Raw genomic sequence first — 14461 nt, 5'->3', positions numbered from 1 at the left:
CAAACTAAGATGTCAATCAGATTGAAACAAGCACCTTAAAATAAAGTCGATTACATAGACCTTGGACTAACCTAACAATACATGCCATGCCAACAAGAAGGCCAAGCTTGGCATTGTTTCAGACATGTATTCCTGATGGCACTGTGTCCGAAAAAGCAAAGATTTTCAATTTTCTGAGAGATTTTTTTTAAAAAATATTTTATTTATTTATTTGACAGAGATCACAAGTAGGCAGAGAGGCAGGCAGAGAGGTGGCGGGGGCGGGGAAGCAGGCTCTCCACTGAGCAGAGAGCCCGACGCGTGGCCCGATCCCAGGACCCCGAGATCACGACCGGAGCCGAAGGCAGAGGCCCAACCCACTGAGCCACCCAGGCTCCCCCTTCTGAGAAATTTATAAACAATATCTGGCCAATTCCGATTCACGTCACTGAAAGTTAGAGGTGGAGGTACTATTCCAATTTTAATGATCACACTGAGTACACGGAAAACCAGTCTTTTGCAAATTGAGATCTGGAATGATATCTATCCTGCTAAATGGCAGCTGAGAGCTTTTCAGCAGCTGCTATCAAGGTAATATCCAACACATCCTCTAAAGTGGTTCCTCTGATCCTCAGTAAGAAGGGGAAAATTGCCTTTGTTTTTACAAGTGCCTCTGGAGAAAACTATTGAAATATCCAGTTATAAAAATGAGAACAAGAAATGATCCAGTGGTATGAAAGTCAGGATGGCTCACCATATTCTAAAGCTTTTGTCTCTGAGTAAATCCAATAATAATAATAACAACAACAACGGGATCACACTTACCTGTGTCTTTACGCCTATGGATTCAGAAGTCCCTATGTGAATAAACATGTAGCCTCCAATTTATATATGTGTTGTGTTCCAAAAGTTCTTTTATAAGCTGGCTATTTGAAATTCAGTAAATCCCTTCCAAACCACGGTTCGGTTTCCAGGCTAGTAACAAAACCTGGCTCATTTGACAAACATTTACAGAACATCAATTTAACTCAGAGGATTGTCGAATTAGGGACTATGAATTCTGGCCCAGACTGAAGAACTCTCGGCCATGTAGAAAACAGCAGTTCAGAAGACATGCAGAGAAGAAAAATTCAAGCCCGTCCCATTTCCCCTGCAATTCTGAAGGAGAAACTTCTGGTTTTCTGTTCCCACCAATCCCAGTTTTCTGAGCCCCTTCTGACTTCCCTGGGTGATCGAGCCACTGGTTTCCTTATGGCCCCCAGTCTCCCTTGTGACCTAGCCTGTGTGCAAAGCTGGCTCTGTCCTTCAAAGCGCCTCACACTCCAGAAATAAAGATTGAAGCACCCTCCCTGTGTCATTTCTGAAGAGTATTAGCTTTGGAACCCAACGGAAGTGGGTTCCTAGATTCTCCCATTATTGGCTGGACTGTTTCCAGTAAATTATACAAAGTAATTTAAAGCTGTGGGACCAGGAAAAATCTCTCAACCACTCTGTACTTGAGTCTTCTTAACGATAAAATGGAAAAAATGATAGACCCTACTTCATGTTGAGAGAATTAAAATAATCAAAATATTTGGAGGAATTCCTGTGCTCAGTAAAAGTTAGCTATTACGGTTTACCTCTCTGAGCCTCTGGTTCCTAATGACATCGACCCTGAAGGATGTGGTGAGTATTACATATAACATATAAAGTACCCAGTACAAGGTATTTTACTAGGAAAATGCAAGAAATGTTAGTTTCCTTTTCTTTTTCTCAATTCATCAGTTTTCACCCTCTGCCAACAGAAAAACAAATTTGCTGGAACTGATTAATGTGTCTTTAACTCTCGCAGTTATTACTAAAAGAAACTATTTCTCCAATGTCAAGGTAGGGAATTCAGCTGATAACAATGGAAAGAGAACTACTATAGGAGAGCCAAGACATCCACACAGATGCAGGAGGTGACTGCAGAGGGTAGGAAATAGAAAGCAATGTCAGCCCTGCTATACAGTGATGGGAGAATCCCCCTGCCAAGAACCCTGATTTTGTTCCCAAGACTGCAGAACTCTCAGGATTAAAGGTATCAGTCGATTACTCAAAGATGGAGAAACAAAAAGTAGCACATCAATAGCAACCTTTCCAGAATCAGAGAATAGGAAGGATGTCTGTTACTGGTTGCCCTCTTAGTCACCTGAACATTGTTGGGAATGTGCCATTGCATTGTTTTCACTGCTATGACTTTTTTTCTTGATTTTTCTATGTTTCTTGTCTTCATTCACCCTATGAACATTCTCTCCAGATTTTGACTTTAGCCCTTATCCTTCATGATATTATTTTGTATTTTGTCTTCTTCTTAAGGGATTCAACTATCACAGAGATGCATCCAATTCTCTATCTCCAGTTTTGATTTTTCTTCTACACTCCAGACCCATATACATGTAACCACGAACTATAGGTCACTGCTCCCTAGAGATCTCACAGATATCTCATTGCCCCCAAACCTACTCCTTCTCTGCTGTTTCATACCTTAGTTAATAGCACCAACATTCATCCAACCAGAAAAACAAAAAAATCTAGAAATCTTTGAGGACATAGAGATGGGAAAGTCATAACTTCATCCTTAAGAAATAGTCAATCTCATAGGATACATACCTGTACATTTCTCCCTCTTCTTAGAAACAACAATTAATTCTCTTTGGTACTCATATGGAAGTTAGAATTCCACTTTTTTATAAGAGTAAGAATTCTTATTTATAAACTTGTCTGTTTTAAAGTGTAGGATCTTTTTGGAACTATGCAGGGTAGGACATATATCTTATTCATCACTGTGTTCCCCCAAACCCCTGACATATTGCATTGAATACAATTGATCTTCAACAGCTGTTGAATGTATATATGGATGGCAGTAAAACAATAAAGGAAGTGAAAAGTGACATGGAGATCGGCATAAATAAGTAGCTTTGGGATTATATTAGGGAAAAAAATATTTCTAGCTGGAAAGAAGAGAGAACATTCCATGAAGGTGGTAGAATTTGAACTGTTCTAAAGAAAGAGTAGGGGGCCTTCCACGTAGGTATGCATCAAGAAAAAGGGAAAAAAATAGAATATATAAGGAAATAAAATTAATTTTTTTCAGACCATTGAGTATTCAAAGTATAGGAAAAGTGAACAGGGTTAGAGATGAGAGAACTCAATTGCAGGTAAAGAGAAGAACACTTTTTTAATTGGAAAATGCATTATACTTATTAATATAAAATTGTTAATATTATTCTTTTAATCATTTTTTATGCTGTCTGCTATGGAACACTATGATCATAGAATATACAATGATCAACTGTACCTGTACCTAGCCTCAAAAGTATAAATTCAGGCTATGTCTTATCTCATCTACAGCCACTCACTGCACCCCAAGATTATTGTGAAGCAAATCACAGACATTATATAATTTCACTTATAAAGATTTTTATGTATATCTCCAAATGACAAGACCTTGTCTTCGGCAAGCATAACTATAGTATTATTGTAACAATTTAAAAAGTGACAACTCATTGTATTATCAATATTCTGTGTTCAGAGTTCCCTGGTTTTCTCATAACTTGCTCTATAGCTTGTCTGAAGAAAACACAATCTAATTAAGGTCCATACATTGCAACTAGTTGTTATGTATCTTAAGTCAGTCTTTCTATCTCTCTTTCATTTTCTGTCTCCTTCCTTCCCTCCCTGTCTCTTAATCATTTTACTTTAGCATAAAATGCATACAAAAATCACTCAAATGTATGTACGCGTTCATGTATTATTACAAAGCAAATACTTTGTAAGCACCACGCAGGTCCAGAATAGAATGTTACTAGTCACCCCTGAAGCCTTCCACGTGCCCCATGTCAACCACAGCTCTTTTCCTCCCTCGCCAAAGTAGCCACTATCTACACTTTCATGGTAAAATCAATTTCTTATTTTTCATTTATACTTTTATCACCTACATGACCATCCTTAGACACTATAGTTTCATCCAGTGTTAAATGTGTCTTATGTGTCTCAAACCTACACATTGCCACATCATGCCTTTCTTTTCCTTATAATTTATCTGTTGAATAATCCAGGACATTTGGCCTATAGAATTTTCCAGTCTGGATTTTGCTAACTGCAAACTCATGGTATAGATCAATACATTCCTCTGTTCTCTCTATATCCTGCAAAATGGCAGTAGGATCCAAAGGGTTTTTTTGGGTTTGGTTTGGTTTTTTTGTTTTGTTTTGTTTTTTTCAGACTCAGGTTTAATCCATTTGGCACAATTACAAGTGATATTTTATTCTTTTATGAGAAGGAATATGTCTAGCTGTTCCCTTTCTTATGATAGTATCAGTCACTGATGCTTCATGCTCAGATTTATTAGTTCATTAGGGGCTGCAAATGATTATATACTTTTATAAAAACACATTTCTCTGCACTATTTCATTAGTCAGTGCACATTTCTTACAGGAACAGCAGAATAAATAGCTGATTTTTCCCTTTACTCGTTTTCAAGATAACAAATTGATTTCCTATCATCCACTAAATGTGACCAATTATTTTAAAATATCATTATGAACTTATGGATTTAAATTTAATTCATAAGATTCAACCCATTGTGATTAATAACCTTACTGAAGTTCAAATTGTTCCATTATTGGCCAATGGAAAACTCTTAAAGTTGGCTCCTAAGTCATTTCATTAATGACTTAAACCATTAGATGCTAACATTTTAAACTATGATTATGAATTGCCTATTTCTTCTTTTAAATCTGTCAACTTTTGCTTCATGCAGTCAGACACACTGCTGCGAGGCACATATACTTGTACTATTTTTACGACTTCCTGATGAATTGACCCTTTTATTATTCTGAAAAGTCCTCTTTATCTCTGGCAATACTCATTGTCTACAGCCTACTTTATGTGTTACTGGTATATCCATTCTAACCTTCCTATTTTTATTCATCATTTATCTTTAATTTTAAATCCCTTCTCCTTTCCACTTTCTGTTCATCTTAAGGCATTATCTATCATGTTCATTTGCTGTTATGTCCCTCTTAGTTTTAGCTTCCTTTCTGAATGACTTATTTCCATCTTCCTAACTTTCTAACTTTGGATGTTTCTAATTCTTATCGATCTATGTTATTCTTTCACATCTCATTTCTTAATATCTTTTAGCTCATTTTTTAACTAGTAAGTCACATTATATTCCTCTGGCATGCTTTCTCTTTTTTTTGGTAGAAATGTTATTCTGCTTCATATTCTCCTTTTTCTTCTCAAGTCTGAATGGGATTTTACTTTGGTTCTTTTATTTTAAGGTTTTATTTTTATCTGTTTAGAGAAAGAGAGCACATGCGAGCAGGGAGAGGGGGAGAGGGAGAAAGAGAATCCGAAGCAGACTCTGTATTGAGTGTGGAGCCCGACATGGGGCTCGATCTCAGAACCCTGAGATCATGACCTGAGCCCCCCAGGCACCCCTATCCTCGCTCTTTTTGTTATTCATTTTTATGTTAAATGTGTTTTTTCTGAGTTTTTTTTTTTAATTTTATTTATTTATTTGAGAGAGAGAGATGACAAGTAGGCAGAGAGGCAGGCAGAGAGAGAGGGGGAAGCAGGCTCCCTGCCGAACAGAGAGCCCGATGCGGGGCTCGATCTCAGGACCCTGAGATCACGACCCGGGCCGAAGGCAGAGGCTTAACCCACTGAGCCACCCAGGTGCCCCTTTTCTGAGCTTTTGAATTTGGCAGGATTTTCTAACTTCACAGAGCTCCTCTTCCAAACTATGATCTTGAGATTTGTTGAGTCTGCTGCTTCAGAACTTCTTACTATGGGCCTCCTGGACTCATTCTCTGTTAGAGAGTAAAACTCTTCCTAACTTCAACTCCTGTTCTCAAACTGGTCCACCATACTTTACAGTGAGGATCGCTGGTTCCTTGTTCTCCAGTCTAGCAGAGACCACATGACTTCCATCTGCCCCCCTTCCCTAGACACTGATTCTATAAGTGGTTTGTTTCACTTATGTCATCGAAAGTGATTCTTGTGGCTAACTCATCCCTGAGTTTGTTCTAAATGTTGTCCAGTAGTTTTTAGCTTTGGCATATGTGGGTATGTGAGGAGATTAAAAAAAAAAAAATAAGTCTGCTGCCACAGGTGCCATCTTCCAACATCTTCATTTTTGACTAAATACTTGCCAAGTCTCTCAGATGTGGAAGACATCACAGATGGACTGTGCCCACAAATGAGGATAAACATGAGAACACACACAGATAGTAGAATACAGTGCTGACTAATCAAGGAGTTGACATTCACCAGATGAGCGAGCAGCTTCTGACCTCACTTAGCAGTGAAAAGAGCATGCAGGCATTTCTCAAATGGTATCTCACAGGAAGTTAATAGAAATATGGTAGTTCTAGTTGTCCAGTGAATGTAATTTAGGAAATGGTGAGTTGAGACAAAGCATTCTTTACCACTTCCTCAAAATGGCACACAGATAAATAAAAATGGCACAAAGTAAAGACGTGGTAAAAGATTTGCATAAAGTTATTAAGGAAGAAATAAAAAATCTGAAGAGAAAAATCTCAGTTTCAACATTAACTCAAGAATCAAGGACAGACATTGCCATTTTAGAGAGCGTAAGATGCTCCTGAGTTTGCTTACCATGTACCAAGTGATGGTTGGTTTGACAGTGGAAGGAAAGAACCCATCTACATTTGGACACGTGATCTTCTGAACACCATACTCTATATACAGCTTATGCAGTGGGAGTTTCATGGAGGAATTGAAGCAGCTGTCTTTCTGAACCACTTCCAGGGGAAATGCAACTTTGCTGCAGTATGTGGTGTTCCTGAAAAGAGAAATAGCCAATAAATGGGCAATCGCCTTTGCATTGGATTTGATGCAGCAATCACATGAAAATTAGCTAAGTGAAATAATGCTGCACATTGAGATTTCATTTACATGTGAGTTCACATAGAAATTAAGTGCGTTATGGAGGTATTTCCTCTACCAATTTGATGTCACAAAATAAAAACAGACACAATTAGCTACTGTTGATATACTAAAATATTTACATTTTAGGATGACTGGGCAATTGCATTTACATTTGAATGTCCACACAGGTCATTTAGTCTGCCTAGGGTCTCTTCTCCTCCCTTACACAGGGGGTAATTTTCAGCCTCATAAGATATATTCTCCAACTTAAAAAAAATAATGGACAGTGGTAGGACTGATTTTTCTGGTTTCCAAAGTAAAATCTAGATGTTATCCTCAGAGGAATATTGAAACAAGAGTACAAGTGGTACAATCCTGGAGGATGAATCTTAATTTATGGCCCTAAGACATCAGGCCTTTGATTTTACATGGGTCAGTTTAAGGACATTCTCCACTTAGGAATCACCTCAGGACTGTGGGAAGCTTCTGGTGTCTCCACCAGACAAGTTCACTTCTAGATTTTCTTTAGGGACAGAGAAGGTAAGCAGACAGGTAAACTGAAGAGATGGCCATCTGGAAATTGATAAATCACATTAGAGGAATACTCAGGCCTTAACAGCTACGCTGCTCCCATAATGTAAAAGTTAGAAAAGTTTGAGGAAGAGCTCCAGATAAGTAGGAAACAGAAATAGAGTTAATGAAATACTAAAATGCAGAAAAGAGAACAAGGTCATCCAGAAAGCTACTGATGACGCTTTCCCGGCTATTTCTGATGTCCACCTGTAACAGATTAACAATCGCCAAAGATGGAAAGGAGATTTTAGGCTGCTTTTCTCATTGGATGGATAGAGATGCCAAAGCTCTCAGACACAGACTGACGTGCCTAAGGTCACCAGCTGAGTAGCATAAAGGCTGGGATGCCAGCCCGGTTTCTGTGTCTTTTCATCCCATGCTCTTTCCACTATAATCTGTCTTAACCTCTCCTACAAAGCTGTCTTGGACATAAATAGTGGACAGTGCTCTTTGGAAGCCTAAAAACTAGTCCAGAGTTCATTCCAATAAAACTAAAGAATCAGGTGAAAACCTCAAAAGGGCCTTCAGAGGTTCCAAGGGACTCCCAAGGCCATAATGATGAACATGCGTTCTGTGACAGAGAAGTCCTTTTTCACTTAGTCGTAACACAGCTTAAATATATCAAAACGTAGTCACATTTCTCCATCAGAGAATGGTCAATATCCATGAGAGACAAAGGGCATTCAGAAGACAGTGTGGGACTATCATTCTATGCTGTTGTATCGTTATATCATTCAGCCCTATTGTTATGGGCTGAATTGTGTCCCCCAAATTCATACGTTGAATACTTAACCTCCAGTAATTCAGAATGTGACCATATTTGGAGACAAGTCTTGAAAGAGGTGATTAAGGTAGAATGAGTATGGTGGGCCCATATGATTGATATGCTTATAAGAAGAGGAGAATAGGACAGAGATGATGCAGGGAGTAGATCATGTGAAGAGATGAAAAGAAGATGGCGGTCCACAAACCAAAGAGAGAGAAATGAGACCAACCCTGCCAACACCTTGATCTTGGAATTCTAGCCTCCAGGACTGCAAGAACACAAATTTCTGGTATTTAAGCCACTTTTCTGTGGTATTTTGTTTTAGTAGCCCTAGCAAACTAATAGGTGCATAATGCACCTATTAAACAGGTAAACTAGTAGGTAAACAGGTATTATTAGACAGGTAAACTAGTAGGAAACCGTGTAAAAACAAAACAAACACAAAACAAAAACAAAAACAAACCATAATCCACAAACCAGATGGGAATTTAAAAAACAAAGTGAGTCTTGGAAGCTAAAAGGGAGACCTTGGGAAAAGAGTAGCCAAAGATCTAAGCCTTAAAAATGATTATTCTTTAGAGGGGCCTCAGTTGTTTTTTTTTTTTTTTTTTTCTTTTAAAGATTTTATTTATTTATTTGACAGAGAGAGAGAAAGCATAAGTACACAGAGAGGCAGGCAGAGGTTGGGGGAAGCAGGCTCTCTGCTGAGCAGAGAGTCCGACGCAGGGCTCGATCCCAGGACTCCGAGATCATGACCTGAGCTGAAGGCAGAGGGCTAACCCACTGAGCCACCCAGGGGCCCCGGGGTTCAGTTTTTTTAAAGCTTTTTTTTTTTTTTTCTTAGAACAAAAACAATATTAATCTGTGGTAACAGAAGAATAGATATATTATGGTTTAAAATGCAAAATCTATATGAATTTTCAAGATTCAACAAAGTGGATTTGAAAGAAATTTTGCAGTATTGGTGGGGTTCTTTGGATTATATTCTTAGATTCCCAGTGATATGGTGTTTATTTGCTTTGTAAGGCAATTTTGGTGAAAAAGTTTGAAAGGCATTATTCTAAATACATTTGATATTTCCCAAGTATTCTTCTTCCATAAGGCATCCTAAGGTTTTCTTCTGTGTCAGGGACATCGAAAGATGCCAAGAACAACAGAAATGAATGGGTTCTGCTCTCCACTGTGCTCATTGTCTAGGGAAATAGATGCTTTCAGGTGAGGCAGAAATGCAGGCAGGTTCTAATATCAGGAAAAAGGAAGAAAAATAAACAAGGCTCCATCATTAGATAATCCTGATATATGTCAGGGTTTGAAAAGGAACCAGTTACGGAGAAAGATCTCAGGAGTGCAACCGTTTTCTCTGCACACCTCTTGGGCAACCTCTGCTAATTCACTGGGGTGAGGTGTAACTCTTTCTAGATGTTTCCTTCCCTGCCATAGCTTCATAGCAGATGCATCCTCCAGATAAAAGCCCAGGAACTAAACGGAAAAGAGAAAGTCCCCACCAAGAACCAGGCTACCTTAACATGCAGGTGTAGTTGCCAGTGTCGTTGAGGAGGGTGGGTCGGAACCAGAGCACGTCTTTCTCCTTACTGATGCGGTTGTCAGGGAGGCGGAAGTTAATTGGCTCCTCCAGGTCCCGGTCCTGCCTCGTCCAATACCAGATCAGAGTCAGGCCAGCTGAGTGGGCTGTGCTGTAGTTGTATTTCAAGAAGTGTTCAAAGAGTGGGCACTTGAGGCGAGCTGGCTCATCTTCAAACACTTGGATCTGCCTCATGGTATCTAGTCCCCAGTCATCACAGCGTTCTGGAATGATCAAAAAAAGAAAGAAAGGGCTAGTGAGTCACCTCATGTTAAAGGCTTTCTCAGGACACCCAATCTTTTCCAGGAACCCCCTTGTCTGGTGATGTTCAGTAGCCTCTCTGTAATAATTGCGTGGAATGGGCACTGTGGGATGAAGAAATGATTTCTGTATCTTCCCTTAGCATCTTTTCATTACCTCTTGGATAATGACTTGATCTGATAACTTGAGCTTGTCGTGCCCTATAAGGTATGGGGGAGAATCTCACCTGAAAAAGAAATCATGTGCTCTTTCACCCTCTGGAGACAGAGGAGGTTCTGAGGAGAAAATTGTAACTGAAAAGATAACCCTCCAAGACTCTCGGTTCTTCCCAGGTCTCCTGATTTGGGGGTTAGATCTGCCCAGGCAAAGATATCTACATCATAGTCTCAGGAGCAAAACTATATATGTAATAAATAAAATGAAATTTGTCACTAAAGTTTATGGTTGCGTATTAAGACAACATTTTTGTGGCAGCAGATAATTGAGAGAACAATTAAATTTGTGGTACTTTAATTTTGATAAAAGCAAAGAATTTGAAGCTTTATGACTTGCAGAAGGATTTGTAAGCAATAAATCCCTATGTAAGTAATAGATCTCTGAGAAATTTAACAAACTGGCTTTTCTGAGACTCAACAAATGACTATTATTTATAATTCCTATGCCTTTAATAAGAAACACCTTTTACAATCCAATATACAAAGAAAGAATTGGAAAGATCAAAATGTTGTTCACACCAATACAAACGTGATAGTAATTTTTAAAATAAAACATCTATCTTACCAGATTCTTCAAATACATTTTCATTAAAGCTATGAAGTTGCAGAATCAGCTCATTTGGTTTACAGGATATTACAACCACAGTTTTTCAGATACATATGTCAGATGGAATATATACAACCATTTTCACTCTTTTCTGAAACTCCACTAAAACCAAAATAATTTTTTCAAGACTTAACCCCAAGTAAGAGCAAAGAGCTTTTCTCCTGCTGTTACTAGCAGGAGAAAAGCTAGTAACAACATCAAAACTGACAAACTGTAACCAGTTCGGCCCATTTAAATACTTTGCTTTGTCTTGTTTTTTGTCTATTTATACACCATGGCTTTCATTCTGTCTCCTAGAGCTGAGAAATGATATATTTTTATCAAATTAAAGAAATGCTCAACTGTTTAAAAAAATTAAAATTAATGGATAAATCCTCAACCTGCAAGGGAAAGCTAGGGAGCACACCAAAGTGCAATTCAGAATACTGGGAACACCCAGAAGGAACTGCCAGTCCCACGATAAGGAATCACTATTGCCATTTGCCCATGATCTCTGGGTTCTTCTTCTAGGCATATTGTTAAGAATCTACTTTCCTGCCCCTTTGCCCATGTGACTGAGTTTGGCCAATATGATGCAGTGTCACTTGTGTTCCTATCTTAAATGCTCGAGCATATTTTACCATGCTCCTTTTCTTCTGCTCTGACAAATATAAAAGTGCAGAGACTAAGCCTCCTCCTTTAGTTTGGGTCCCTTGGTGTAAATGACATACAGCAAAAGAAGGGGAAAAAAAAGAAAAAAAAAAAAAAACAGAAGAGATCTGTCAATTAAATAAGTTGATGAAAATAGACAACCCACAAAAATATTTTCTAAAATTATGGAAAAAGAGAGGATTCTAAAAACTGTTAAAGAGTAAGAAAAGAGACCAAAAAATGATCATATACAAAAGACAGGAATCAGAATGGCTATGGAAATTTCAAAAAAAACAAGACTAGAAGCTGGAAGATAACGAAGCAATATAGGTGATGGGAAATTATATCCAATCGTGAATCTAAACCCAAGGAAACAATCAACTGTGAAGGTGATGTTTTCAGACACAACAAGACTCAGTAATTTTCCTTCCCATATGCTCTTTATCAGGAGGCTTCTGAGGGACATGTTACCAAAATGAGAGGGGGAAAAAAAAAGAGAGAAAATTATGGGATTGAGGAAGAGGGGATCTAATTCAAGAGAGAGGGGAAGGGATTCCCCAGAATAACAATGAAGGAGATCCCAGGCTAAGAGCTATGCAGCAGGGTTTGGGGTGAACCAGTGTAAGTAAAAGGTAATAGAAATGTCCAATTGAAAAAAGAATAATTGTGACTAATAAATTATCTGATGAAATTAGCACTGTGGAAAATTATGCTAAAAGGCAATTATAAAGTATGAAAACAGTTACCCCAAAGGTCTAAATTAAAGTAAGCTTATGAAGGCAAGGCACTTAATAACTTCCAAAAATAAGGAAGTAAACATAATCATAGTTCATTAATATGTGAAGGCATATTAATTAAATGATTATTGATCTAACCAAATATTGTAGTATTATTAGCTGGAGAGGACTGGGTAAGGAAGGGAGAGGGGATGGCCATTAAGAGAGAAAAACATCAAGGAGATGTTCATTAACTATGGACTATAATTAAAAAGTGAACAAAATAGTGTCCAGGGTTGACTAAATGAAAACTAGTAATATACACAAGTTGATTAGCAAAATATAGATAGGAAATGCTAGAAGAAATAAATAAAATACTTAAAAGTGGTGGCTTCTGAAGAAGAGAGCTAACAGATGTGAGGAAAGTTGAGGCAGAAAGAGTATTTTTTTTATAAGCCTTTTAATATACTGGCCTTCCAAAAAAAAATCTCCATGAATGATTTCCTTTGAAGATCATTAAAATAATAATTAGGAAAAGAAAAAGGAAGGTAGGAAGGGCATATCCATCATGCAAAAAATTGGCAAAGCCATTCTCAGTGTTTAACCATTCTCATTGTATTTCCTTTCTCTTGGGGAAAAAACCCTTGATTTCATTTTTTAATTCCAAAATTTGTATCAATATGCTTTGGCACGACAGTCATTTCACTTTTGAATTATAAGGTGATAGTTTAAAAAAAAAAAAAGAAGCATAGGCAGTTGGGCAGCTGATGGTGTCTGGAACTTCACCATATTATTTGTTATCTGAATAACAAAGATGCTACCTCCCTCTGCATTGCATAAAAATATTCTTTATGCTGTTCCTAAAGGCACCTCTCTCAAGAGCTCTGCACTATTTGTCCAAATCTGGATGATGGTAGAGGCAGGCGATTAAATGAAAATTATCCTCTTTCCTGCTATCCTACTCTCTAATATATCTCTATTCAGATCGCCCCTACTGGGGCCAGTAGACAGCAGTCTCGGGCGATGACTCTCTTAACAGGAACACTGGTAAACTGGAGGGAAAGGGGAAGCCATTCTGAGGGTTAATGGTGCTTTGATTAAAGGAGACTTCCTGACACCAATATTACAAATTGTCACTTTGTTTGGTCCCTGGAGGTCTTTACCATCCTGGGAATGATTAATAGTAAGATAGATGATAAGTGACAGGTCAATTTTTCTTGTGTAAAAGTAGGAGAATGCACGCCGCGGAAAGGAAGATGAACAGAGAGCTGGTGTGACATCTCAACCACAAGTTAGTGTGACACCTCACCAACTTAGGAAGTACGAAATGGAACTGGTGACCACAAGGGCAGAAGTGGCAGAGACTGTCCAAGTATTCATGAACCCTGGTTTCCCTTTGCCCATATGGATTCTACACAGATATCCTCAGCAACTGAATTGGGGCCATTTGTTTTGGTTCTGGCCAATGAATGAGGCCAGGAATGGTTTAACTTCAAACTCCCAGCATAATCTGACGCTTTCGCCTGCCCTCACATGGAGACCCCAAGGGCCAGAAAAGTTTGAATACGGTAGCCTCACAGGATGGAAGGAGACTAGATCTCTGCCACTGCTTAGAGCAGAGCTCCACAGAGATGCCATTGCTCTCTCAAGGGGCTGTAGTTGAACAAAAAAAATCAACTTCTGTGGTGTTGATTTAAATCACTGATACTGGGGCGCCTGGTTGGCTCAATGGGTTGGGCCTCTGCCTTCGGCTCAGGACATGATCTCAGGGTCCTGGGATTGAGCCCCACATCAGGCTCTCTGCTTAGTGGGGAGCCTGCTTCCCCCTCTCTCTCTGCCTGCCTCTCCACCTCCTTGTGATCTCTCTTTCTGTCAAAGAAATAAATAAAATCTTTTTTAAAATAAATAAATAAATAAATCACTGAGACTTGGGGGGCATGTTGTTATAGTGATTAGCTTTTCCTATCTTGACTATTAAAAGATGGCAGAATTTTCCTTCTATAACATAATTCAGTAAGTCAAGCACAGACACATTTTAAAACGGTGTTTGTTAAAGGACCTTACATACTAAAATTCAAATATAGATCAATCACCAAGATTTGGGGCTGATTCCTGAGACTTAATATCTTTTCAATCAATTTAAATGCGATTCATCTGAAAGTGGAAAAGAGATCATTACACCTGGTAGGTATCTCCCTTACAGAATGTTCCATG

At 38.5% G+C, this 14461-nt stretch overlaps 1 protein-coding gene across 1 annotated transcript in view; it reads right to left on the bottom strand.

The window, feature by feature from the left end:
- IL1RAP (interleukin 1 receptor accessory protein) overlaps positions 1 to 14461 on the bottom strand; it is a 120469-nt gene that overhangs the window by 28822 nt on the left and 77186 nt on the right. The window contains exons 3-4 of the mRNA XM_080830329.1: positions 9757 to 10042; positions 6625 to 6811 (exon numbers count right to left, since the gene is read on the bottom strand). Coding sequence (XP_080686455.1) covers positions 6625 to 6811; positions 9757 to 10042 — 473 coding nt within the window. The remainder of the gene's footprint in view (positions 1 to 6624; positions 6812 to 9756; positions 10043 to 14461) is intronic.

Source organism: Martes martes, assembly GCF_963455335.1.
Source record: "Martes martes genome assembly, chromosome: 1".
Taxonomy (NCBI): Eukaryota; Metazoa; Chordata; class Mammalia; order Carnivora; family Mustelidae; genus Martes; species Martes martes.
This window is presented reverse-complemented; position numbering and strand designations above follow the sequence as displayed.